Raw genomic sequence first — 25,771 nt, 5'->3', positions numbered from 1 at the left:
TTTAACAACTAATCAAAACAACTAAAGTCTCCTCTTGTTTGTGGGCTGTTCACAAATGTTGGGTATATTTACAATATTTAATAATATTACTGTATAACTGTCATATAATTAAGATAAAAAAATAGAAAAAAAAAAAAAAAACTGATTTTTCGTTACCACAGATTTCAGTTTTAAGGTTATCATCGGAAACATCGATTTTAGTTGTTGTTTACAAATGTGACCGTTTACGTTTGAGTAGGTTGAATATAAAGATGAAAGCGGAAAAGTCTCACAATGGGGTGTCATTGTCGTTACTTGTTCAATTGGATGGATCATGATTGGTGGGTCCCAATTAAATATCTATACAGAGAATTGTTGGCGGCCAGTTGTTGGAGTCGGACGGCCATGATGCATGCAAAATACAAAGAATAGAGGGGCGGAGCCAAACTAGACTTTTTTTTTTTTTTTTTATTCATTTACGACGCTGAATTCAAGGAAATTTTAAAAAAGAAAGAGATAAAAATATTAAAAAAATGTTAAAAAGAGAAAAGAATTGGTATCTTGTGGCGCACGATACGCACACAGTTGACAAACTGGGGTTGGGGGATAGTGTGGGTCCGGCTGGAGACACGTGTCAGTAGATCTCGACTCCTGGTCCCACGCCGCGGAACACAACGGAGCACTCCGGTAACTCGCCCAGATCGGCGTACAAGGACTCGTCCTCCTCCCTCATCGGGAAGAACATCGCCACGTCAGAGACGCCTCCCACGCTGCTCTCAGCGAAAATCGGGCTCTCCAGCACCGTGGACGACGTAGTTTCCATGTCGCTGAACCACCCGAACTCGTCGCTCAACATCAACGACTCGTCGCCCAGATCCGCGAGCACCGCGGACGACGTCGTTTCCTGGTCGAGCTGCTTGTCCGGAATCGGTTCGGGCTTCTCGGTTTTGGGCGTCGTTGATTGGTTATGGTGGCTTCTAGAAGCCGGCCAGGCATGGTTGTGCTCGCACGAGTAGGTGACCACTAGCATTGTGGGGTCCAGACGGCTCCTCTCTACTTGTTTCCTCGCTGGGCAGCCCTTGGAGCTACTGCACCGATAGTAACCCCTGCCAAACCAATTACGCACATACCGTCGTCTGATTACACAATCCCACCACAAGAGCCTACTCCGCATTACAGCAGAAAAATCTGATTGGTTTTCGTTACCTGGGATAAGGAGATCCTTTGATGGGTTTCTGACCGTACTTCCTCCACGCCCAGGAATCGGAAGGTGGAGTATTGCTCTCCCCCTTGAGCCGGGACCCTTCCACGTCCTTGATTGGCACTGACACCACTCTTTTCTGTATCGTACGCCTACTGTTAAAAAAAAAAAAAAAAAAAAAAATCCTCAGTTAGAGTGGAGAATTATGCATGCGATGTGATGTGATGCGCGGGAGACGTAAACGAGCAAGTTAAAATAGACAGACTACCTTTTTCTTGGGGACGAAACGGAGGTGATCTTCATGTCGTTGAAGATGGAAGAAGGCGGGGATTCAGCGCCGTTTTCTGGAGTGGCCTCATTCTGATCATCTTGATCAGTACCCGTAAAAGGGTGGTTGTTGATGAACCTACGGTCCATGATCGACTAAGTTTCGGAGTACCGTTGTCGATATTTTTAGGACAAACAAAGTGGGCTGCCGGAGAGAGAGAGAGAGAGAGAGTTGGGAAGAAAGAAGCTGGGGATCGAAGGTCTTGAAAGAAGGGGTGGTCCTTTAAAAATGGGCCATCTTGTAGGTTGGGTATTTGTTTATTTCAGGACGTGCAAAAAAATGTGATATAATCCCACGAAACTATAGGCCCTATTGCGATCTGAAAGCAACGTCAATGGTTTTCGGATAAACATCGATTTTTTGGTCTTTGAATATTAATATATACCAAGCTTTAACTTAATTGTAAATTAATTAAGCCTGTAAAAAGTTTAGCAGATTCAAATTAAATAATTCTATTTGTTTAATGCATATAAAAATATTGTAACTAATTTATATATGTATATATGACGCATGCCATTTGGATAGCTATCTACGTGACATAACAATGCTAACAAAAGAATTATTAATTAAACTTTAAACATGTAATTTTCTATAAATACAATAGAAAAATATAATAATATGACGCGTTATCATTTTTCTTAGGCCATATAAGTGTATAAATGTTACATATATATATATATATATATATATATATATATATATGCTGATTGTTCTTTTGAAGATTAATTATTTAATTAGGGAGTCGGGTTACCATCTTTTTAAATTTGAAATTATTGAAATATATAAACCTAAATCCAAATGGCATCCAATAGATCAAAGACAAAAAGAGGTCGGAAAAAAGGGGGAAAAAGTATGGCTCTAGCTAGTTCTTTTATATATGAAACCTTTTAATTATCCTTAGATCATTAGATCGTAAAGATTATTTTATAAACTTTGGTTAAACAATGGCCACTCTTAATTTAATATTTGGGCCTATTTCAAATTGATATAAATGAAATACAATATTGTCAAAATGCTGACTCTTATATATTCTTGTTTTTGTCATATATATAATTGGGAGAGCCAAATAATAGATTGGCATGGATTAATTTTTCACAATTTGTTGTCCGCCGGCGCCAATTTCGGGGAATCCTTATTTATTTATTTATTTTTATAAGTTCAGGGAATCCTTATTAATTCCCTAATAATTTGTTTCCAGAATATCCAAACCAAATTAAAATTCTCTTATTTTCAAAAAATAAAATAAAATAAAATAAATGCTCCCAGTAATTCTTCAATAAAGCTAGGGTCAGCCCTTTGATATCGTTCACATGGTGGATCATTTCAATTAAAGGTACATCTAGCGCAATGTAATCAACCTACTTAAGTATTAATTAATTATTTGTAAATGGAATTATTCTAGAGTTGATTACATGATGATCATCAACTAATTAATTCGGCCCTGTTTTTTCCTTCATCCAAATGGCATGCACTTGCCCTTCCCGACTTACCGTATCTTTAAATTCACATTTCTTAATTATTAAGCAAAAGTCAATTGACTCTTTGTTTTTAATCACCATCCATGTTAAATATTAATTAATCACGAAGAGATACTACATATTCTAAGTATTTTTTAAGGGGTCAAATGTGCTATAGCTCACCCCTCACGAAACTGCCTAGCTAGCTAGCTAAATCCTCTTTCATTCTCTAATTAATAATTTGTCATTAACGCATCAAATTTAATTTGTATTCATATATATAATTCTTTAAAAAAAAATAAAATTTCAATTCCCAATTAATTGTAGAGTGGCATATATATAATTCCAACAAAAGGTGGGAAAACAAATGGCTAATTAACACTAAAAGGTTTTCAAAAAGTGAATTGGGATATAATATGATTCATTGTGATCGAGGACCACGAGAGACGTACAATTATCACAGCTAAAAGCTTGACCAAATTAGCAACAGAGTTTGGTTAAGTCTAAGACTTAAAATTACGAAATATTATTATGGAAGGTGACGCGCTTGTAAATGCTGTGAAAGTCACGTGATGAAATTAGGCCAAATTAATATAATCCTTTGGTGGAGGGCACATGTGGGGTACTATTGAATAGGATGCAAAGCTGGCAGATTTACTACGTTAGAAGAGAAGCAAATTTTGGTTGAAGAGATCGATTCTGATGAATTGTATTTGTGACATTATTTTATTAGAACAGCCTGCTTTGTTTTTATTATATATATATATATATATATATCATCTAGAGGGCTGACAGTAATTAGCATATAATTAGAAAATAATTACTATATATATAATTGGTGGGGTTCCACATTTGACATTTCATAGGATGAATGACGTTAGCCCTTGATGGGGAAATACTCGAGCCTTGACTAGGTATTAGGTAAGCTCGCTCTGATAGGGGAAGGGATGGAAAGACCCAATTGGCCAATTTGTTACAAAATAAATAAAATATATAATCTTCTAGGGTTGATGAATGCGTGAAGCAACGTGACTAATAAGTCTAATATACTTTTTTTTTTTTTTAATTCTACTTGGAAAAATAATATTCAATACTGAGTTTTTTTTGAATAATTAACATCTCCTGTACGTTTCATTATTTAATGTACGTTCCCATCTCTGACTTCCTTAACCCACGGCATCTTTAAAGCCCTACATCCTTCTGTTTTCCTCTCTCTCGTTCTTGTTTGTGTTTGTTTTTTCTTTGTCAAATCTCTGATCACAAAGTCACGACTGGCTAGGTTTTCCAGGAACAGAAACTTCCCCATGCCTTCGTCTTTCACATTTATTATCATCTCTCTCTTGGAATTCTCGATCCCTGGCCTGATCGAGTGCCAACATATAACTTTTTCTGTACGCATGGATAATATATACTTTCTAGAAAAGTGAGATAAGATTATTCTCCCGTTCATTTTATTAAATTGAAATGTATTCAAAATAAATGTGACTTAGCTTTTATATTTATTTTTAGGAGAAATTTTACTTAATTTTTTGCTTTTGTAATTATCTTCTTAAATTTAAAAAACTCTCGATTTAATGTATTTATCTTTATTTATTTATTTTAATTTCATCTTTCTATAAGTATTTTTTGTTCATACTTTTTACACTTTTCCCATTCTTTTTATTTTATTTTATTTTTAATTGACATGCAAAAAAATACATCTATTTCAGAAATTAATTTAAGTACCAAACAACTATATATATATATATATATATATATATATATATATATATATATATATATATATATATATATATGTTAGGTTTGTATACATATTATATATATATTAGCATTGAAGGGCTTTCTGATACCAATTAAGCTCAGCGGCCAGTAGCCAATGGCAGGTAACTCACATGTTGTGCGTCCTGGTCCGTGTTAGATGGGTCAGAAATTGAAAAATAATGGCACTACATTTGATCTTAGCCAACAGTATAATTGAAAACTGTACGTTCGTTGTAAATTTCAACATGGAGGTGGTCCTGTACGTGCCTAGCTAGAATTAATACACATCAAACTTTATTCAAAAAAGAAAAAAGGAAAATCTAGCATTTCGTCATCAATTGGGCCACAAATCCCCACTTCGTTAAACTAAGTAATGGACGGTCAGATGATAACGATATGCCCAATACGCATACTTTTATTTGTCTGCTATATATATATATATATATATATATATATATATATATATATATGAATTTTTAATTCGCAGGACCACCTCTTCGTCATCGATCCCCGACTCCTTTGATTAACTTGGGAATAACTTTGTTCTTATAAGTACGAAGTACGTGTTCTTCGATGTTTTCAATGGTTGTATATATAGTTTGCATTAATTTTGCTGCATGGAAATTTACTTTGATGAATAAGGCCAGGCGCGCCATTCTTGACATATTCCACGTGTGCAAATTAAGAGAGCCTATTAACGACGGACGTAAATATAACTGGTTTTGCCTTGGCTTGTGTTGGATTAACTTGATTAGGATTAACTTGATTAGTTTATTTATTTTTTTATTTATTCAATAAAGGGTTAGGAAAAACATGTAAAACTAATTAAGGGAGTGAGCTCTCCAACAATAAAACTCAACTTTGGGTCTTATTTAATTTGCATGTTTATGCATGTGGTTACTGTTGTCATAAGATTTAGCGATCGAACTATCAGTCAATGAAATTAGGGCCCCCCAAACTCAACTCTTACCTCTGCTTTTTGTGTGAAAACTAATTTACTTCTACTTAAAATTTCTGGAATTTATTTTCGATGCGTTTCTGGGTCGTATGTCCAATTTTATAGCTATATATATATATATGAGAAATGCAATAAGTCTTTTTTGTATCCCTCCAATAATTAATGATGTACCGTTTAAAATTATCATTGAACTTGTGATTGATCATTATTTAATTAATTTTGATTAACTATTTATTTTAAAATTAACCTCATTATTCGAGGGATACAAGAAAGACTTATAGAATTACTCTATAGGCCGGCTATTGCTTCACACGTTCTTAACTTTTCCAACACAAATTGTCTTTTGGAAAAACTGCATATATCTACTCCATTGGAACTATTACCATATTTTCAATCACTTTAAATTTTTAAAAATAACAATTGACATCCTCAAACTACGTAGCACTTTCAAATTCTCCATCGTGTTAGCATTTTTTTGTTAAATTGAGCAGAAATCACCCCATGTAACTTGCAAGTGGCCAATTTTGATTGAAACTAGAATGAAAGCTTATTACTTTATATTTAATTCTCATGGGCCTATACAAGTAGCTCAAGAAAATGAGAGTCTTCTAGAATGGAGCCCCGCGATATTATCTTCAACTTAATTCTCATTGGTCTACATAAGTAGCTCAAGGGAATAGGAGACTATTGAAATGGAGGCATACATTTTCCACTAGTCCGATAAACAGCTAGCCAACCCAATATCCATACGGCCTAAGCATAATTTTTGGGTCACATAGGAGCCCGCAAGTCCAACATGCACCTTACTTGATATGCACACACACGTAGCCAAAGAGGCAACAAATCCCCATGATTATGAGACCATAAATCACTCTCCTAAAGAAGGAAATGAATGTTTACCAAAAGGAATTACCTAAAATACTTCAAAGTGACCAAATGCCCGATCAGCCACTAAATCAGTGATATTCTCCTCACACAGGCATCTAATCAAGCGAAGATCACATCTGTATAAGGTAAGCCAAAGGGACCCAGGTAGGCTTTCATGTCCTAATCTCCATCTATTTTCTCATTCTCTCCATTATACCCCTATATCAAATAACATATATATATATATATATATATATATATATATATATATATATATATATATATATATTTTTTAAAAAAAAACTACACTTGTGGCTTTGTCAACCTCTATGAGCCTGGAGGGACGAGCCACGGAAGGGGAAGAAACCCATGACCTCATTGTGGGTCACCATGGCAGTGAAGACCGACCCACGACCATGGAGATGGTCCTCCATGGCTCCATATAATTGATGGTGAGGAACAAGATAATAATTCTAGGTGGATAACAAAAGAGGAATTATGTAAGCAATATGCATGTAGGGTCAAAATGCCTTAACCATCATTCCCCAGTATACATACACTTAAGGCAATCGATTGCAATTATCATATAATTAAGTTTTTTGTTGCCAAAAGTAAAACAACATACATGTTAGGGGTGAAAAGGCGGTTACGATTAGCGGTTGTTGGCTAAAACCGCTAACTGTAAACACCTAAGGCGGTTGGTGAAATTTAATATCTGTGCAACGCCCTCAAAATTAGGTAATTATATTTACTTAACTTGGAGAGTCCAGATCAATTAACTGGTAACTTACTGGTGGAATTACTAATAAACTTTTATCAGAGTAAAAAGCATGCGAAAAACGAAAATTATGTTTTGAGATTACTAGGTTTAATCATTCGTTAACGTATCATGAGTTACAGATTCAAAGCTTCCAATATCATTCTAGAATAAGACTTAAATCAATCAAACTTGCTACTGTGAGTCATTCGTTTGGCGTCTATTCATCCTAACGAATTTCCCACTACAAATATTGGAAACCTACTAAATCGTAAACACCGAGGTATTTGACAAGGGAAAGAGAAATAACTGCGTAAGTCAATGACTTAGTAAATAAATTATTACAAAGATGGTTACGCAATAAGGCTTAAGTGACATTTAATAACTCATGAACTATAAACGTGGGTTTTCACAAAATGATGTGCGTTGCCTCCGTTATTACGCCTAATAAAAGATAGTTTTTTATTTTAAAGAAATTGATGAGGCATAATTTCAGTAACAAACACTAATATTTTAATGTAGAAAAAACATGCTATACATACATATAAATTAGGTCATAGCTATTCTCCGTATGGTCTACCCAGGATATCAACCTCTTCTTATCAGGGTTGGCGCTGTTCCGAGGGACCTGTAATACAAGACCAGTACCCCGGGTATTGTACACATATCGTCATATACTAGTAGCTCGACCGAGTTCGACCTTGGGTGGCTCACACTACTAGCAAAGTCATAACCGTGACCCCTATTCTTAAATGATGTGGCAGTCACAAAACAATCATTGGATCCAAGGCCCATCGTAATATCAAAGCAACCTTTATGACTATAGGGTCAAGCCCGTATAATAAGTCCATGGCCGTCTTACCGCACATACTAGTGTACCATGTCATACGATGTAATTTAATATTGTTCATTTATTGTCATCATAAGATAAGTAATACTCATCTCGAAGCAGTTATAAAAATTATGAGGCTCATGACATATCATTATGAAAAATAAAACATGCTCAGTCCGCTGACATATCGCACACTAAAGTGAGACCAGTTTTGTAAGTATTTACTTACCTCGTCCCCTCATCCAAAAGCTCAGACATCTTAGATTCCCTCTACTGCAACACACACCCTAATATTATAAATAATAACTTAAAAGTCTAACCTAAGCACGTAAAACCCTAATAATGAATTAGACGCACTAAACCATTATTAAAATACCAAATCAGTGATTTGGGATACCTTCGAACATTTGGTCACGTTTAGTGGAACGTTCGATAGGTACCAGAATGCATGAGAGACCCAAATCTTCTACCCTAAACGTATCAACCCTTAAGTGGTGTTTGAAGGGTGTAGGGGGTGTATTTATAGGGTGGGGGAAGTGGACAAGATTGAGTGAGTTGGATAGAAAGTTAAATTTTCTTTTTCAGACCTGTTTGAACGTTCGTGTCGTACTTCAATGTTCGTTGGAAATGACATGAGTTCGACAAAAGCATCGAACGTTCCTATAACGCCCCAGTGAAAATAATTAACTGGTAATTAACTTCATGGTTCGCCTCCCAGTCTTATTCTAATAAGGCCACATGAATTTCATCATCTCTGAGAAGAGAATCTACAGCGGAAGACTTTCGCTTAACATAAAGATAGCAATTAAAACCTATAATCACATAACAACTAGAGCAAAACTAAAGCATTAGGGTCAAAAGACGAGTCTCAAAATCATCAAAATATTAAAACTTAACACTAGAAGTCATGAAAATAACATTAAAAGAATAAAGGCCAAGTCTTGATAAGATAAAACGCATAGATGATCTCGATCTATCATGCTATCCTGGGTCTCCCCATCCGCGTCCCACATGACCTTAAGCTGAACTGGGTCTAGCTCTTGGAAAATAACATGGATCATGTCCTCCAAGCAAGCCATCCGTTTCACTAGCATCGACATTTAGGTAACTAGTTATAAAATAATACATGTTTCATAGGTAGAGAAGATACAAGTGTAAGTCCACGACTTAGTGAGCAATAATACACCCGATGCACATGTTATCACGAAGTGAACTCAGATATTAAGATGTAAGCCACACACATAAATGCACAATTACAATACTTCCTTTGACAAATGATCATGAATGAAATATAGGTATAGTATATATTGTAGCAAGAGTATCATGTCATAATTCAATTCCATATGCTCTACCCAAGATTTTAACCGCTTCCTAAAAGGATTGGTGCTATCTTGAGAGACATGTAATGCAATACTGGTGCCCTGCATATTGTACGTTGTCTTCCATCACTAACAGCCAGACCGAATTCGACATTAGATGGCCCACACCACTAGTGAAATCCGTCTATAGTAGCATGGTTGCCCCGATCACAAAAACTATTGGATCCAAGGCTAAATATACAATTAAACATTTGACCATAAAAAACAACCTTTATAATAGTAAGGTTATGACTGTTATCCCACACGTATCAGTATACCATGTCATACGATGCAATTTATAAATACTCACCATCTTTTACATGCATGCTTTTCATTGTCTCAACATTAATCACACATTTGCACAAAATAGAGTTCATAGTTAATAAAATATATTTTATGTGAGTTGTAAACAATGCATGTTTTGGTACACAAAATAGTTATGCTATGCGGGAAAGTAATATAAGTATCCATGTAAGTTTTTACTCACCTGTATCGTAAGGCTCCTCCAAAAAATCCTTTTGAGGCTCCACAACCACGAAATTTGAGAAAAACCTATCATTAGTCATAATCCTTAGTTAAACAACTTAAAAACTTGTAGACAGGTGTTCTGCCCGATGGTTGAACATTTGGACAGAAAGGTTCAAATGTTCGACCTCTATTTCGAACGTTCATCTAGTGCTAGGTCAAATGTTCGGTTCTGGAGTAGAAACCCATTTTTGAACCTAAAGGCCATCAAACCACTTCCAATAAACTCCTAAGGTCTTATTATGATCCTTAACAGAGTTCTAAGCCTCAATAATATCTTTATGCAAAACTTGGTACGTTAAACTATCAACAAGATACTAAACCAAAAATAAATTAACATTAAGGTCAAAACCTAAGCAAAGATTCATAACCTACCAAAGATATAGCCTAAACTGAAAGTATGCAACATAACAACTAAACAAGAACAAACTAGGTTTGTGGAGGTTACCTTCTTAGGTAGAAAAAAGCTCATTCATTCTCTTACAACTAAACAAGAACAAACTAGGTTTGTGGAGGTTACCTTCTTAGGTAGAAAAAAACTCATTCCTTCTCCAAGAGACCCCCCCTGCCCACACACACAGAGGTTACCTTCCTTCTCCAAGAGACCCCCCACACACAAGGACTGAACTGAGCAAAAGTTGTGAAAGTAGGCTTAAGGGGCGTAGGGGACTGAACTGAGCAAACGTTGTGAAAGTAGGCTTAAAGGGCGTAGGGGTGGGTATTTATAGAGTTTGGCCGGCTGAGGATAAGGATGAGCTGTTCATACATTTTCTGTTAAAAATCGAACGTTCGTACACTTTTGTCGAACGTTTGGTGTACTGTTTGTCCAACGATTTTAGGTCAGGTAGTTTGGTGGTCCATGCTCGAAAGTTCGATATACTGTCTATCACACCAGACGTGTGGTCTATAAGTCTGACATACGGTCACTGCATCATACTATTTGGGGTATCCCAAATCAAATGTTCGGGTATCCCAAATCGAACGTTTGGCATTAGGGTTGGACTCGAACGTTTAGCTATCCTACTGCGAACGTTTGGTCAAGGACAAAAGTTAAAATTCTTAAGCCATTCTAAAGCTAAGTTAACCCTATATACTGTTTGGGGTACTACAGTTTCAAGAAGGACGAGCAGCCATCGAACGTTCTAGTGAAGGTTATTTGAATGTTTATTTTAGGGTTACCTTTGAACACTCCAAAGAAGATAGGCGAATGTTCAAGGAAAATAAAATAATATTAAACTTAAATTTTAAAAGATATATATATATATATTTATTGAAAAGTATTAATGATTTAAAATGCACAAAAGTAACGAGTTAATTGTCATAGTCACATTTATTTTATTTATATAAATATTGATATTAATTTATGCGAGGCACTACAAACCGCCTCCACAATGGCCTAGGAGCATTTCTCAATAAATAAAGAAAGAATTCAATTTCCCCACCTACAGATAGAATACTAGGCTTAGCTAGCTTAGATGTTCATATATCTAAGGAGAAGACGCAAGAGGAAGTTGATAGCTTCAGCAGCTTCATTTTCTTGTCTCCCCCCCCCAGGGCACCCCCAGTTCTCCCGATCGATTTGCTTTTTAAACTCGCTAACTCCTACGCCATTCCTGGTCCCCGGTCCTATTTCTTCTAGCTTTTCGCTTTGTGTTTGTTCTGTCTAGTGATTCCTGTAAATAAATATGTCCTATGTGTCCCCTGCTAGTATTGGTCCTGTCTCGTACTCTATCTATCAGTCTCAACTGGATCAATCGCTTTGTCGAAACTCTTCCCTTGCTTGCTTCATTTCGCCTATAGTTCAATAGTATGGCATTCTTTCTTTAGTAACAAGGCCTGTTAAAAGATCATAGGCATATATATATATATATATTGAAAAGTATTAATGATTTAAAATGCGCAAAAGTAATGAGTTAATTGTCATAACTAGTCACATTTATTTTATTTATATAAATATTGGTATTAATTTACGCGGGGCACTGCAAACCGTATCCTCAATGGCCTTAGGCAGTTATTTAACTTACAGCTGTGCCGCTAACTGCTTTTACTAGGTTGGGCCTTTTGAACCTATTTTGGGTGTTTGACCTATTTTTTTGAGCTCACTTTAAATGTTTTTGGGCTTTTTTTATTTTATTTTATTATTATTTTTTTTTATTTTTTAAAATAAAATAAAATTCAGGGCTCTTGCTAATTTGTCTCCTTCACTGCAATTTTCAAAAATCTCAGTAAGAGATTAGATACTAAATTACTAATAATACCAAAAACTGATAGTAAGAGAAAAATAGCATTATCAATCACATAAGCAAAAATGTTATAACTTTTCATTATCAATCTCTAGTGGGAAAACATTTCAGCTTCATAGATAAAAATCACCAATGATTATAGTTGTTGGTACAGTTTCCGGTATGGTGTGAATCTGCACGTTCCTTTGATGTTCTTCACGCTTCTTAATAACTCTGCAAAACAACAAAACCTAGGGACCCTTCCGGGGGTCCCGCTCCGATGCCTAAGTTAGCTTCTGTGAGAAAATAATGCTCTATGCATAAAATTGAGTCTCAGTTTATACCTGGGGTATGGGCCTATTTATAGGCATAGAGGTGGAGTCAAACCTGGATTAGGACTCCTGCTCCTTGTTGATCTAGAACTGCTGTCCGAGTTCTAATTGGACTTCAATCCTTTACTAGACTTCTAATTGGATATCTTCTTAGACTTCCAATCTGATATCTTCTTAGACTTCTGAGCTGACATCTTCTTAGACTTCTGATCTGATATCTTCTTAGACCTCTGATATGATCATTATTCTTATCTTATCATTATTCTTATCTGTTTGGACCTATTTGACTTTTGAATATTCTCTTTGGATCGGGTTGAGTGGGATTTATCCCCAACAGTTACCCCCAATTCCCTTATCCGAAGCTTGCTTGAATAATGGGAATTCCATGTCTAAGGAAACCCGGTCTTTGTCTCCTTCTGAAAACCTGCTAACCTGCAAAACCCGAGGGTTAAATCCGACCCCCCGAGAAGTTTCTTCTTGCTCTCGGCTAGGACTGATCCGAGATGCTCCTTTCTCTCGGCTAGGACTGATCCGAGACTCTCGGCTAGGACTGATCCGAGAGTTTTCTTCTTGGTCTCGGCTAGGACTGATCCGAGAGGCTCCTTCTCGGCTAGGACTGATCCGAGAAGTTTTTCTTGCTCTCGGCTAGGACTAATCCGAGAGGCTCCTTCTCGGCTAGGACTGATCCGAGAAGTTGTTCTTGCTCTCGGCTAGGACTGATCCGAGAGGCTCCTTCTCGGCTAGGACTGATCCGAGAAGTTGTTCTTGCTCTCGGCTAGGACTGATCCGAGAAGTTTTGGTCTCAGCTAGGACTGATCCGAGACGACCCCCCTTTCTTCTTGATCTCGGCTAGGACTGATCCGAGACTCTCGGCTAGGACTGATCCGAGAGTTTTTGCCTGCAAAAGAAACAACATCAACGGGTTCCTGGTCCCTAGACCGGGAACACTCCGATGCTTAAATCAGCTTTATTCATTTATTCTGAAAATACTTATTCCCAAAATCTGGGGAATTTTCTGTCTAGTCTGAATTAAAAATAAAAGTCTAGTTCTTTGCAAATATAAATACTAAAAAATAAAAGCAAGCCTGAAATTCCCGAGAGTCCTTTTTATGGGATCACGGGCAGATACTGCTGTTGCCTCGGCTCTCTATGCTGTGGGCTTCTGCTTCTTCGGTCCTCTCTTCTTTCTATGTCATCTCGGGGAGCATTCTCTTGATACCTTTCGTCTAGCTGAGGACGGTCTCGGGGATAGTAATCCCGTGGCTGTTGATCTCGGGGCTGATAGTCCTGATGATTCCGAGGCCTGTTATTTCCTTGATGGTTCCGTCGCTCTCCCAAGAACCGAACCAACTTGCCATTCTTTTATGAATTCTTCTATTAACAACCTTAGGGTTACGCACCCCTCGGTGTAATGACCTGCTTGTTTATGGAAATCACAATACTTCCCTGCATTCCTATAAGGAGGATTACCTGGTATCTTTTGCGGTTCCCGAAACGCCGGATCTCTCTTGATCTCCATGAGGACTTCTGATATCTCGGCATTGAGAGGTGTAAAGTTGTAATCTTTGAACTTCTTTACCTGCCTCTGCTCTTCCCAATCAGCTTTCTTGAGTTCTTTCCTTTTCTTTTCTGGGGCTGTCTCTCGGGGTAGTCTAGAACTGGCCATAGACTTCAGCGTCTCTTCCTGATTGATGAATTCTTCTACCTTATCCATGAGGCCCTGCAAGGTACTCGGTTGCTTCCGGATCAACTTCTTCATCAAAGGCTCCTCGGGTGAAATTCCCTGATAAATGGCAGCAAAAATCATATCCTCGGTCGGATCTTCGACCGTAGCCTTCTCTCGGTTGAACCGAGCCATAAACTCCTTAAGACTCTCATTGCCCTGCTGGTGCAATGATAGAAAATATCCCGAAGGCTTCTTCCTTGTCCGGAAAGCCAAGAACTCCGTTAGGAATATCTTGGACAATTCCTTGAACTGATCAACGGAATTCGGGGGCAGCTTCCTGAACCAGTCTCGGGCATTCCCCGAAAGAGTAAGAGGGAAGGCCCGACATGCTACTTCATCGGGTGTCCCGTGAAGGTCTAGATGAGCTTTGAAATTCTCTAGGTGATCCAAGGGATCTCTGTCTCCTGCATAACTTAGAATTTGGGGTACCTTAAACTTATCGGGAAGCTGATAGTCTGCCACCCGTCTGGTGAAGGGTGAGTCTGTACCCATTAGGAGCTTGTCCACCATTACGGATCTGCCTTTGTCCTTTCTTTCCATCTCCATGTCCGTGCACCTTCTCTCCAGCTCGGCAATAATTCTGCTCAGATCTCCTTGACGGTCATCCTCCCTCCGAGGATTAATGTTGCTATTGTGATCTTCTTCCTCACGCTCATCCCTGTTCATCTCGGGATTGGGCTGTCTCTGCCTCATGCGTAACAATTCTGCATTTAAGTCGTCAATCTGGGCTTCCAACGCTGCTATGCGATCTTGATCTCCACCCCCCGGGGGAGGGTTCGGTGGAGGCTGCAAATTATTCTGAATAGCCGGTTCCTGTGGGGCCACGGGCTGTCGATTGGTCTGGCTTCCGGAACGTGTGTTCATCACCATGCTGGATCTTTTTTTTTCTTTTATGAGGAACGAATAATCGTTTCCCACAGACGGCGCCAAACTGTTGGTACAGTTTCCGGTATGGTGTGAATCTGCACGTTCCTTTGATGTTCTTCACGCTTCTTAATAACTCTGCAAAACAACAAAACCTAGGGACCCTTCCGGGGGTCCCGCTCCGATGCCTAAGTTAGCTTCTGTGAGAAAATAATGCTCTATGCATAAAATTGAGTCTCAGTTTATACCTGGGGTATGGGCCTATTTATAGGCATAGAGGTGGAGTCAAACCTGGATTAGGACTCCTGCTCCTTGTTGATCTAGAACTGCTGTCCGAGTTCTAATTGGACTTCAATCCTTTACTAGACTTCTAATTGGATATCTTCTTAGACTTCCAATCTGATATCTTCTTAGACTTCTGAGCTGACATCTTCTTAGACTTCTGATCTGATATCTTCTTAGACCTCTGATATGATCATTATTCTTATCTTATCATTATTCTTATCTGTTTGGACCTATTTGACTTTTGAATCTTCTCTTTGGATCGGGTTGAGTGGGATTTATCCCCAACAATAGTCAAACTGAAAGTCTTAATAGATGCCCAAAACTTCCAGTTTCTCCGAAAGTTTTATGACCCAAATAAAATTCTAGATTTGATTTGCAAAATAATCAAGATTGATCTGTCTAGAAAGTTTCAGGGCTTCAAATGAAAATCAAAAAGACGCAGAGATTCCATATCTTCCAAATCAACAAGAAGAACAGACCAAGAACAAGTCCTACAGATTCTAGAAGTCTACTACCCCCTGGCTTAGCTTTTACCATCAATGTTAGCAGAAAACGTAGAAGAACCACAATGACAACCCACATCAACAATAAGAAATCCCAGGATATTTACATGATCCAAAATTAGTTTAAAAGCAAAAGGGAAAACAAGAGGCAATTAACCACCTACCCCCGAACAAACAATGCCGTGCAGTTTTCTTTTTGTTTGCTCAAGTTCGATCGCTGCGGTTCCTACTATTATTACCATGCAACTCTCTGTTGTTCCCCCCAGGCTCTGTCCCTTCTCGCTTCTGTGACAATGAGAACAGCTGACTGAATCCAAACATAGAGACGAACTTGGAGATGAGGATCAGAGAACTCAACGAAACTTCTTGGTTGATGAAAGAGAAAATTAGACTGATTTGCGAGAGAGAGAGAGAGAAGTCGAGGAGCAGTGCGGTGCGACACTAAGGCTAGGGTTGAAAAAATTGAAAAGATATAAATATAAAACCCTAGAAGCGAAACGACGCCGTTTTGTATATATATATATGATGGTTAGCGGTTATACTGCCTTCTCTAAAACCGCTAACCACCCCATCATAGGCGGTTAGTGTTTTGTTTCAACCGCCTCTAAAGACAATTAGATAGTTAACAGTTTTGGGAGATTAGTGTGCGGTTAATAACCGGCCGTCTTTTTTGCCCTACGTTATACTAAGATAAACTCACCACAAAGAATTGAAGTGTTGTTGTGGTGTATTTAACTAATAATTTATTACTTACAGAAAAAACTAATAATTTACGACTTTCATCTATTATTGATTTATCAAAGGCCAGATTGTTGGAAATTACTTAACTAATAATTTAAGAACATTACTAACTTACTAGTGTAGACCTAATGAAAAAAAATAAAAAAAAATAAAAAAAGTGAGGAATTTCAGCAATTTTGGTGCTGAGAAGTGAGAACAAAACACGAGCTACTACTACTCTAGCCAGACAAGCCCAGAAAAGGCGTCATCTGCCAAGCCCAGTCCCAGTCCGAAGTCCAGCTCTAGTAGCCGACAATTAATTAGATAATGCATAATTTCTCTGGGGTTTTGTGCCTTTTTGGATTTTTGGCTAAGAATCAATCTGCACCTGATTTTGGGTATGTTTTCGAAAAGCCATTCAACGTACACAGCGGGAAAAAAGAAGAAGGAAAAGCCAGATTGCAAGAATGGCCTTTCTCTTACAAGAAAATTCAAAATGCTAAAATCTAATAATTAATTTACAGTCAATACCTATTATCTCTATGACAGAATTCTAATGATCAACACCAATATATTAAACAGGAAAAACTTTATTTACTCCTCGATCTTTTATCATATTTGTAATCACTGCTTTAAATTTTAAAAATTCTCAATATTAAGTCGACATCTTTCAAAAGTTTATACCGTTACCTCTATCGTTAGAATTTAGGGTTAAATCAAACGATCAATGAGTGAAATGTTCTTTATACCTTTGTAAAATTACAAACACCTTAATTAAATAATTAAAAATCATAAGGTGTTATGATTTTTAATTATTTAATTAAGGTGTTTGTAATTTTACAAAAGTATAAATAACATTTCACTCATTGACCGTTTGATATATATATTTTAGAAAAAAGTCGTGCACCAAGAGTCCCTTGTGACCCATGGTGGGTCGCCAGAAAAGCTTAACTTACAATTTTATTTTATTTTTAAATAGGGGCATTTTTGATATTTCAATGTCCTCCATTAAAATTTAATAGAAAATTGTAATAGAAGGGTGACATTGCAAACTTTATAGCTACCGATCATATATATATAAAAAATCGTAATGGAGGGGTGGCATATATTGGAAACTTTATAGCTATATATATATATATATATATATATATATATATATATATATATATATATATATATATATATATATAGATAACTAATACTACCTTAAAAGTTTGCCATGATACTAAGAACATTAAATTTAAATGGCTGAAATCTTCAAATCCTTCTGTAGTGTTGTTCTTGGACAATGAGCAAAGTTAAGTCTTATGGCTATCAAATGGGTTTATATTTCAACAGCTGGACATTTGCAGTACTTGTGTTAATTGTTTTGCTTGAGATGGTTTATTCTCTCTGTATCATGAACATTAATGCGGTATTGTTCTTTGAATTTATTTGGGGAATTTCAGGATGCCGTTGAGTCAATGGAATTTAAAGGTCATATATAGACTTATGAGACACGCAGTGGGCTTAAATATCATTCCTTTGAAGACTTATGAGAGGTTTACCTATTCTGATCTCCTCATTTAAACACCCAAACCCCCAACACAAATTGAGAGAGAAAAGGGTTTTCAAGTTTTTGCCAAAGACTTTGTCTTAAATTTGTCTTAAACTTTGAATAGGCATTCAGAGAAACACCAATGCATTCTCACAATTCCCAAAACACGTACATGCATGGTTTTCCCCCTTTCAAATTCTACAAATCACCCAACATTTTGTCAAGACTCCAAATAATCATCAAAATATATCGTGCCTACCCAATCACTAACACTCGTCAAAGCTCAAGCTAAGGTTTGAAACACACGGGGGAAAGAAATGAAAGGACAAAGATTCTCTTAATTTCAAATAAAATTGATATTATTTTTATTTAATGATCGATCAAGATTTAAAGTTGATGTATCTAACGGTATACATGATTCCGTATTATTTAAATTTTTAAAATATGTCCCATCATTGACTTTATATATATACACCGTTAAATGTACAAATTTTAAATTTCGATAATGAAATGTATACTAGCTATTTCATTTGAAATGGAGAGGATTCTATTTTGAAATGAAAAGGGTAAGCGGGAGAGGGAGACACCATATGGGGGGGGGGGGGGGGGGGGGAGAGAGAGAGAGAGAGAGAGAGAGAGAGAGAGAGAGAGAAATACCTCAAAGCCCACTCGGTTTCCTTCAAAGTAAAATTCAAAGAATCCAAAATCAACAAAATGAGAGAATGAGACAGTATTGATGTAGGGCCTTTCCTTCAAGGTTACTCTGGGAATGGCGAAAGAACGACAAAAAGGTCGTGAGAGAGACTGGCAATAATGCACGAGCGTGAGAACTGCAGAGAAAAAACGGTGGACGACGGTGATTAGGGATTTAGGTAATGTTGAGTGAGTAGGAGGATGAGATTGACGGTGAAAATGAGAGAGCGAGGGGAAAAAAAGAGAAGGTCCAAGATGATTAGGGTAATGGGATACAATGACCTTGTTTTGCAATAATATTGAATTAATTATCTGTGTTTTAGATTTGGCGTATCCTTCCATAATTATTAGAGATACGTACGCCTATAACTATACGGCAATACGCCTATAATTACTAGCTAGTAGGCGTTTGTAACTATTAAGTCGACAATTTATCAGCGTTGGTAACTATACGCCGCCATTAATTTTACATGTATATATCGATGTATATAACTAAACACTGATAATTAATATTTTATCGGCGTTTTCAATGAAAGCTAGTAAACACCAGTTTTTTAGTAGTGGAAAAAGTGTTATGATGTGATATAAAAGTAAAAATAGTTTTGAATGTTTTGTGAGTGTTTTGAGTTGCTTGTTGATAATTTTGTTTTAAGAATAAAAAACAAAAGAAGACATAGAATTAAGCCTTAATCTTTCAAGTGACGTTTCCATGTGCAAACTTCTAGTTTTACTTTATAAATTTCCAATTCGAGAGACAATTTTTCAAATCACAAAAAGACGGATAGTGATCGAGATACAATTACTATGTTCAACGAACATATTACTTGAAGTTATCAGCTACAGGAGTTTCCAAGCTTCTTCAATATAGTGTGGCCTCTCCTTCTTTCTTTTCAATAGTCCTTAGAAGAGCTTTAGTTACTTCTTTTACATCCAGAGCTTGGTCTTGTGCTGCAGCAATGGCTTCCAGTGCAAAAACATTGCTGCATGAAACTCTAGCTTGCAGAACATTAAGACCCATCTTATCAAAGGCCTCTAAGATTGTAACCAGCCTATCTGTTCCTTTCTCACAGTTCACCCTTACAAGAAATCCCTGCCCTACCTTCTTCACTTCAACATTCTGTTGATTCCATTCACATTGTAGAAATATATGATGGAAATAATATGAAAGAGATAAGAGAGAGTGCCAAAAGAGATTGATGGCCGGTCTAAATCTTGTATATTAAAGTAAATAAAACTGTACTAAATTGGTATTCATTTATAGAGAGATTATGAGTGGTGAACAAGTAAATCTAGACTATATAAATAATATAGAGAATAAACTTTAGAAGGAAATATAATATTAGAGAATATAAAATACATATTTTAGGGAGAATTTCACTTATAACCTCCGATCTTTCACCAGTTTTGAAAAAAGATATATAAACTTTAATAAGTACCATCAATCTTGGGTATCAATCATTCAATTTTTTTTTTTTTTTTTTTTTTTTTTTCAATTTTAACCATTCGTTAGAAAATATTGAAATTTCCACAGTACTCCTAATTTTTTTAAGAAAAAAAAGAAAAAAATTGCTAGGATTTGGTGTTGCTTAGAATTTAAAGGAATTTGCAAAAATACTTCTACTTGAGTTTTTGAATTTTTTTTTTTATATATATATTTTTCTTAAAAAAATAAACACGGGTATTTTGGGAATTTCGATAGAATTTAATGAAAAATTCTAATGGATGGTTGAATTTGAAAAAAAAATTGAATTAATGATGTGTACTCTAAATTAATACTTTTTAAAGTTTGAGTATATTTTTTTGAAAGTGATGAAAAATCAAGGGTTATAAGTGAAGTTTTTTCAATATTTTAACACACATCGTTACCATATAATAATCTTGTTACAGAGAGGGAGAGGGAGAGAGAGAGAGAGAGAGAAGGCAAACCTTATTAGGCATCTTCATTTGGTTCATTAGCTTTAGGTATTCTCTTTTGATAGCCATGAGGTTCGAGTACTCTCTTTTGAATGCCTCCAGTTTGAGTTTCAGCTTGTAAATGTAAAGAAAAGTGACATAGTTATACGAAATGGTCAGTATGAGATTGAAAAGTCTGTGAAAGATCGAAAGCTTTAAAGAAATAATTTGCTAAAAAACGAAAGGAAAAACAGGAGAGAGAGTATATAGTCTCTAATTGCGCATTACAGATTTGGAGATTGTATGGGCTCGCAGGATTTGAATCTTTCTGCGCAATGCTATCCTCTTTCGCAGCGTTGAAGCCATATATTCTCTCTCTCTCTCTCTCTCTAAAATGTTTAAAGCAAGGTTTGGCTATTGTAGGCTTGCTTTTATAGAATCGGAAAAGAGAGAGAGAGAGAGAGAGAGAGAGAGAGAGAGAGAGTATTGAAGTGAGTTTGTCTTGGGATCTCGGATTGGCAAACAACTATCCGTTTGTCTTGTATGAAATTGGAAAAATTGAGACCATATATATATATATATATATAGTTTTAATAACTAAGAGGGTAAATGAGACTTTATCCCCCACAAACTATTATCCTTATATCACTTATTTCTACAAATTTTAACTCTCTGCAACTTTAGAACATGTTTTGAAGTTTTAATGGCAGTTTGCCATTTTATCCAAATTAACATTAAGATGGATGAATTAAACATTTGAAATCGATCAGTAAATTATCATCGATGAAAAAAAGTTATAATATATATATATGTTGAGAATCAACTTAAAGTACGTAATTTGAGAATGGGGTTTATAAGTTCCTTTTTTTTATTTTTATTTTTTTTTTTATTTTTTTATAAAAAAAAATTAATTATTTGATGCGGTAATGTTGCCCATTAATCATAGTAGGCAACTTAATTTGGCATCTGGGATTTGAAAAGAAAGGTGCAAGAATTCCAAATAACAATTTCATGACCTTGCTAAGATTTTGGCTGCCTTAAAAAGAGAGTTTAATTCACTAGCGTGTGGAAATATATTCTTTTCGCATTTCCTTCGTTCACAGTTTTCCTCCATATATGTATATTTCTCATTCGTACCAGTGCTAGACTAGAGTTAACAGATCTAATATTAACGAGAAAATGGAGAGCATGCATAAGAATTATGCACAAAGAATATTCAAATAACACTTTCCAAGATAGGTTGTGTTTACGCATGAGATTAATTAATTAGATCCCTCTCTTGTACGTGATTAGTGGGTGGAAAACATTATGAAAACAGCTATTCTCCTCATCCAATCCAACTACGGATTTGGCTTAAGAAATAAAGAAAGAAACAAACCGCACCAAACGGAGTCCAAAGGAATCATATTAAATAACAAGATGCATGGTTTTTTATAGAAATGTACATGCGGATGGATATCAACTGTTTGTATTTGCTATCCACAACTATCAGCTATCCGCACATACGAATGTGGAAGTCAAGGACGGAGGGAAAGGCGGGGGGGGGGGGGGGGGGGGGGGGGGGGGGGTGGGGCTGGCAGGGGCCATGGCCCCCCCTCCCCACAATTTCCTAAAAAAAAAAAAAAAATTATTAGGTAGAATTTTTTTTTTTTTTTTCTAAAACTTTAAAAAATATAAGGTAAAAATAAAAGTTTAGCTTATTAGGCCCCTACCAAAATTATTTTTTTGGCTATTGGCCCCTGCTCATAAGAACTTTTGGCTCCATCTCTGGTAGAAGCGGTTAGTAAAAATTGTTATTTCCATATGTGAATAGGAATTTTAAAGTACGCAAATGTGACTAATAAATACGGTGTGTGTATATATATAGTTCCTTCATGATCATGAGTAACTTTAATATATAATAAGCAAGCGTCATATATATGTCAGCCTTACATATATATATATATATATTTCCTTCATGATCATGAGTAACTTTAATATATAGTAAGCAAGCGTCATATATATGTCAGCCTTATATATATATATATATATATATATATATATATAATTTGTACAAATAAATAGATAGTAGCTAGCAATGAAACGGATGGACAGAGTCTCTTTCATGGAGTCGAAAGGATTGCAGGTTAAGTGTTGGAGTACAGGTGCGGCTAAAGAAGCCATGCCAAAAGACAAGAGAGTAATTAAAACGAAAAGGGAATGAAACAAACAAAACTAGGAAACGTACCGACACTTTCTCTCTCTCTCTTGCGGGTTAATTGTTCGAGACAGGTGGGCCAAATTCCAAACAAGCAAAGCCAAAAAGACGAGCGTAGTTGCAATGAATGAAAAAAAATGGGTTTTTATAATTTGTCATATTCATAAGTACGTTAAAATTTGTATGGGAAGGGATGTGGGAAATGAGTCAGTGGGAGCCGGAAAGCATGGTCTCAGTCAGTGAGGGAGGCAGTGGTTCACGGGCCTCTCGTTTGGTTTCGCTTTGTCTCCCATACCAACGACGTCTGGTAGCTGCTGCTGCTCTGCTGCTGCCGCCTGTTAGCGGCCCGCAGGCGCAGGTCTTCACATGGCTAGCTCAGACACTAACATTTCTGTTTTATTCTTTATCGTTGTTTCTACTTCTGATTATAGATGCCTTGTATCTGGAACACTTTCATGTAACAGTTGTATTTTATTTGGAAAATGTTAAATTTACAACACCAACACAACAACCACACAATAACTCCTTACATGAAGGTGGACCCTACACACTGGGCCCGCCCTCATATGAGGAGTTGTTGTGTGATTGTTGTGATGGTGTTGTGTATGAATCAAATCCTATTTTATTTTATTGACACATTATTTAGACTTTTTAAAAGATGTGCTAATTAAGGGTGTATAACCAGTTTCAATTGCAGTTATTATCTCGTTGCAGATCGTAACTGCAACCGCGATTAGTTTAGGTGGTTATTAATTTATAAATAACTGCAACAGGCGATTATGCGCGCGGTTATTGAAAACTGGTTATTAACCGGTAACCACTTTTTATAAATCATTTAAAAGCGCAATTTCTTTCAAGTTTCTTTTTCAATTTTGAGTCAATTTTTCAACTATATAGTTTGCTTAGTAAAATGTTTTTGTAAATATTTTCGGGTAATACAAACTACTTTGAGACATAAAGTTTAATCTGTTCATGGCAAAGAAAGCTACTGCATTACGTGGGATTTATCGATGCCCCTCAAGATTTCAGTGAGTCTCCTATATATCTTGTTCCACTTGAAGCCTATCTTGAAGGTTTTGGTAATTGTCTTATTTTGCACATAACTCATGCACTGGAATGAAACAGATTATAGTTTGTAGTTTTATCTCAATATTTACATAATCGAATGGTTTTAATTTTTTGAAGTTTCTAAAGGTCTCAATTACCCATTCAGATCGATATTAAATGGAATTTTGCTGTTAAAAATCATGAGGAATGTTTTGAACCTCTCATGGCTTAATATTGGAATAGATATTTTAAACTTTATGCAACATCCTAGCATCTCACATTTTATTCTCTGTACAAAGCTGAAAGAAGGAAATTACCAATTTTTTTTTAGCTTTATGCTCTTGATCCTTTCTGCGACTTAAACACCAGCCTGTTGCTACATTTCCTGTCTTAAATAACACAGTACATCAGTACATGATTTGTGCAGTGCACTAACACACCCAGTATTTACAAATTTAATATATATTATATACTATAATAAACCGGTTACCCGGTTATTAACCGGGTTCCTAAATCCCTATAACTGGTTACCACAACCGGCCTAGATGGTTATCCGGTTGCAGTTATACGGCTATCCAATTCACAGTTGTTGGCGGATATCAATGATTAATAACCGGCCCACTTATACACACCTACGTACTGCCAACATTAACATCAATCTACTGGCTGGATTAGTCTTGTAGCACTTGCTGTCTCTCTTCACCACAGCGGGTTTTAAATCATTATGTTTAATATGCACCCAAATAAGAATCAAATGTTTTGTTTTGGGAAAAGTGTAAAATCAGTCTCTATAATTAACCTAAATTATAAATTTCTCACTGTCGTCTCAAAGTGGATTAAGAGGTCCTTGGGTATGCCAAAAAAATAATTTAGTCCCTCTAGTCAAATTCTGTTTAAATATATGACGGGTTCTGTTAAGTACCACAACAATTCTAATGATGACATGTATCATTCTTAATAACAAATATAAATATATTAAAATTATATTTTCCACCTAAGTTTGGGAGGACTCATGCATGTGATTCCATGAGCACCTTTTCTTTCTTTCCGTTCCCTCAGCTCCAGGCATTTCTATGGATATTCATGTTATAGCAAAGAGAAAAGGAAGTGGATGGTTTGTCCGCCCAATTAATTAGCATAACTCCAAATACTTCAAATTGAAATTTGATTTCCCCTCTAAACTAAAAATATATTGGTTTAAGTACAAAAAAAAAAAGAAAAAAGAAAAAGAAAAAAAGAAAAAAGAAAAAAGAAAAAAAGAAAAAAAGAAAAAAGAAAAGATGGATAAGGATTCCTTACGGAAAGAGTTAGTCCATGAGAGTCCATAAAACTCAGATATATATAGAGACAAATTATATACTACTTTAATTAGTGACTTAGCGCAAGCGGATAGGTGTGATTGAGAAGCTGTGTTCTCAAAACATGAACAATCAACTAACACGTTGATAGGGATAAACGGAATACTTTCATTCAATAATCAACTTCAACTGTATGTCTTTCATATTACAAACGTCTCCTATTTATAATAAAGCCCGAATGGCTATAAAAGAAATAAAATTTTAAATCTTCTAAGATTGAAAATAAAAACAAATAAGCATATTATGGAAATACTTGACGTCAAAGAATATTTCCAAAATAATTAAAATATTCTTGGAGTCAAAGAATTGCCATGTTAGGGAAATACGATACTAAATATAATATTACTTGACGACAAAGTAAATATAATTTA

At 36.0% G+C, this 25,771-nt stretch overlaps 2 protein-coding genes across 3 annotated transcripts; both read right to left on the bottom strand.

Annotated features, from left to right (window-relative positions):
* Positions 1-408: 408 nt before the first annotated feature.
* On the bottom strand, positions 409-1,735 carry LOC133869363 (probable WRKY transcription factor 65). 2 transcript variants are annotated; one of them, XM_062306341.1, is made up of 3 exons: positions 1,449-1,735; positions 1,186-1,332; positions 409-1,085 (listed from the first exon to the last, which is right to left on the bottom strand). In XM_062306341.1, exons 1-3 carry the CDS (start codon positions 1,595-1,597, stop codon positions 614-616), a joined length of 768 nt encoding a protein of 255 aa, XP_062162325.1. In that variant the 5' UTR covers positions 1,598-1,735; the 3' UTR covers positions 409-613. The 2 variants fall into 2 exon arrangements, with proteins under 2 accessions (XP_062162325.1, XP_062162324.1); XM_062306340.1 differs by having other exon boundaries at positions 1,186-1,335; positions 1,449-1,731.
* Positions 1,736-19,617: 17,882 nt separating this feature from the next.
* LOC133867635 (uncharacterized) lies at positions 19,618-21,237 on the bottom strand. Its single transcript, XM_062304388.1, has 3 exons — positions 21,087-21,237; positions 20,832-20,933; positions 19,618-20,022 (listed from the first exon to the last, which is right to left on the bottom strand). The coding sequence occupies exons 1-3, from the start codon at positions 21,162-21,164 to the stop codon at positions 19,765-19,767; spliced, it is 438 nt and encodes a 145-aa protein (XP_062160372.1). The 5' UTR covers positions 21,165-21,237; the 3' UTR covers positions 19,618-19,764.
* Between the last annotated feature and the right edge of the window lie 4,534 nt (positions 21,238-25,771).

This window comes from Alnus glutinosa, chromosome 5 (genome assembly GCF_958979055.1).
Source record: "Alnus glutinosa chromosome 5, dhAlnGlut1.1, whole genome shotgun sequence".
Lineage (NCBI taxonomy): Eukaryota > Viridiplantae > Streptophyta > Magnoliopsida > Fagales > Betulaceae > Alnus > Alnus glutinosa.
Note: the sequence above shows the minus strand (reverse complement) of the source record. Positions and strands in the feature narration are given on the sequence as shown.

Excerpts from the sequence above, each read along its gene's own strand:
- LOC133869363 (XM_062306340.1), bottom strand. The coding sequence starts at position 1,597 with ATGGACCGTAGGTTCATCAACAACCACCCTTTTACGGGTACTGATCAA. Across the intron at positions 1,336-1,448 it reads GTTTCGTCCCCAAGAAAAAG|TAGGCGTACGATACAGAAAA; the intron begins GTAGTCTGTCTA and ends TTTTTTTAACAG. Across the intron at positions 1,086-1,185 it reads AAAGGATCTCCTTATCCCAG|GGGTTACTATCGGTGCAGTA; the intron begins GTAACGAAAACC and ends TTGGTTTGGCAG.
- LOC133867635 (XM_062304388.1), bottom strand. The coding sequence starts at position 21,164 with ATGGCTTCAACGCTGCGAAAGAGGATAGCATTGCGCAGAAAGATTCAA. Across the intron at positions 20,934-21,086 it reads CCCATACAATCTCCAAATCT|CTGAAACTCAAACTGGAGGC; the intron begins GTAATGCGCAAT and ends TACATTTACAAG. Across the intron at positions 20,023-20,831 it reads AAATGAAGATGCCTAATAAG|AATGTTGAAGTGAAGAAGGT; the intron begins GTTTGCCTTCTC and ends TGGAATCAACAG.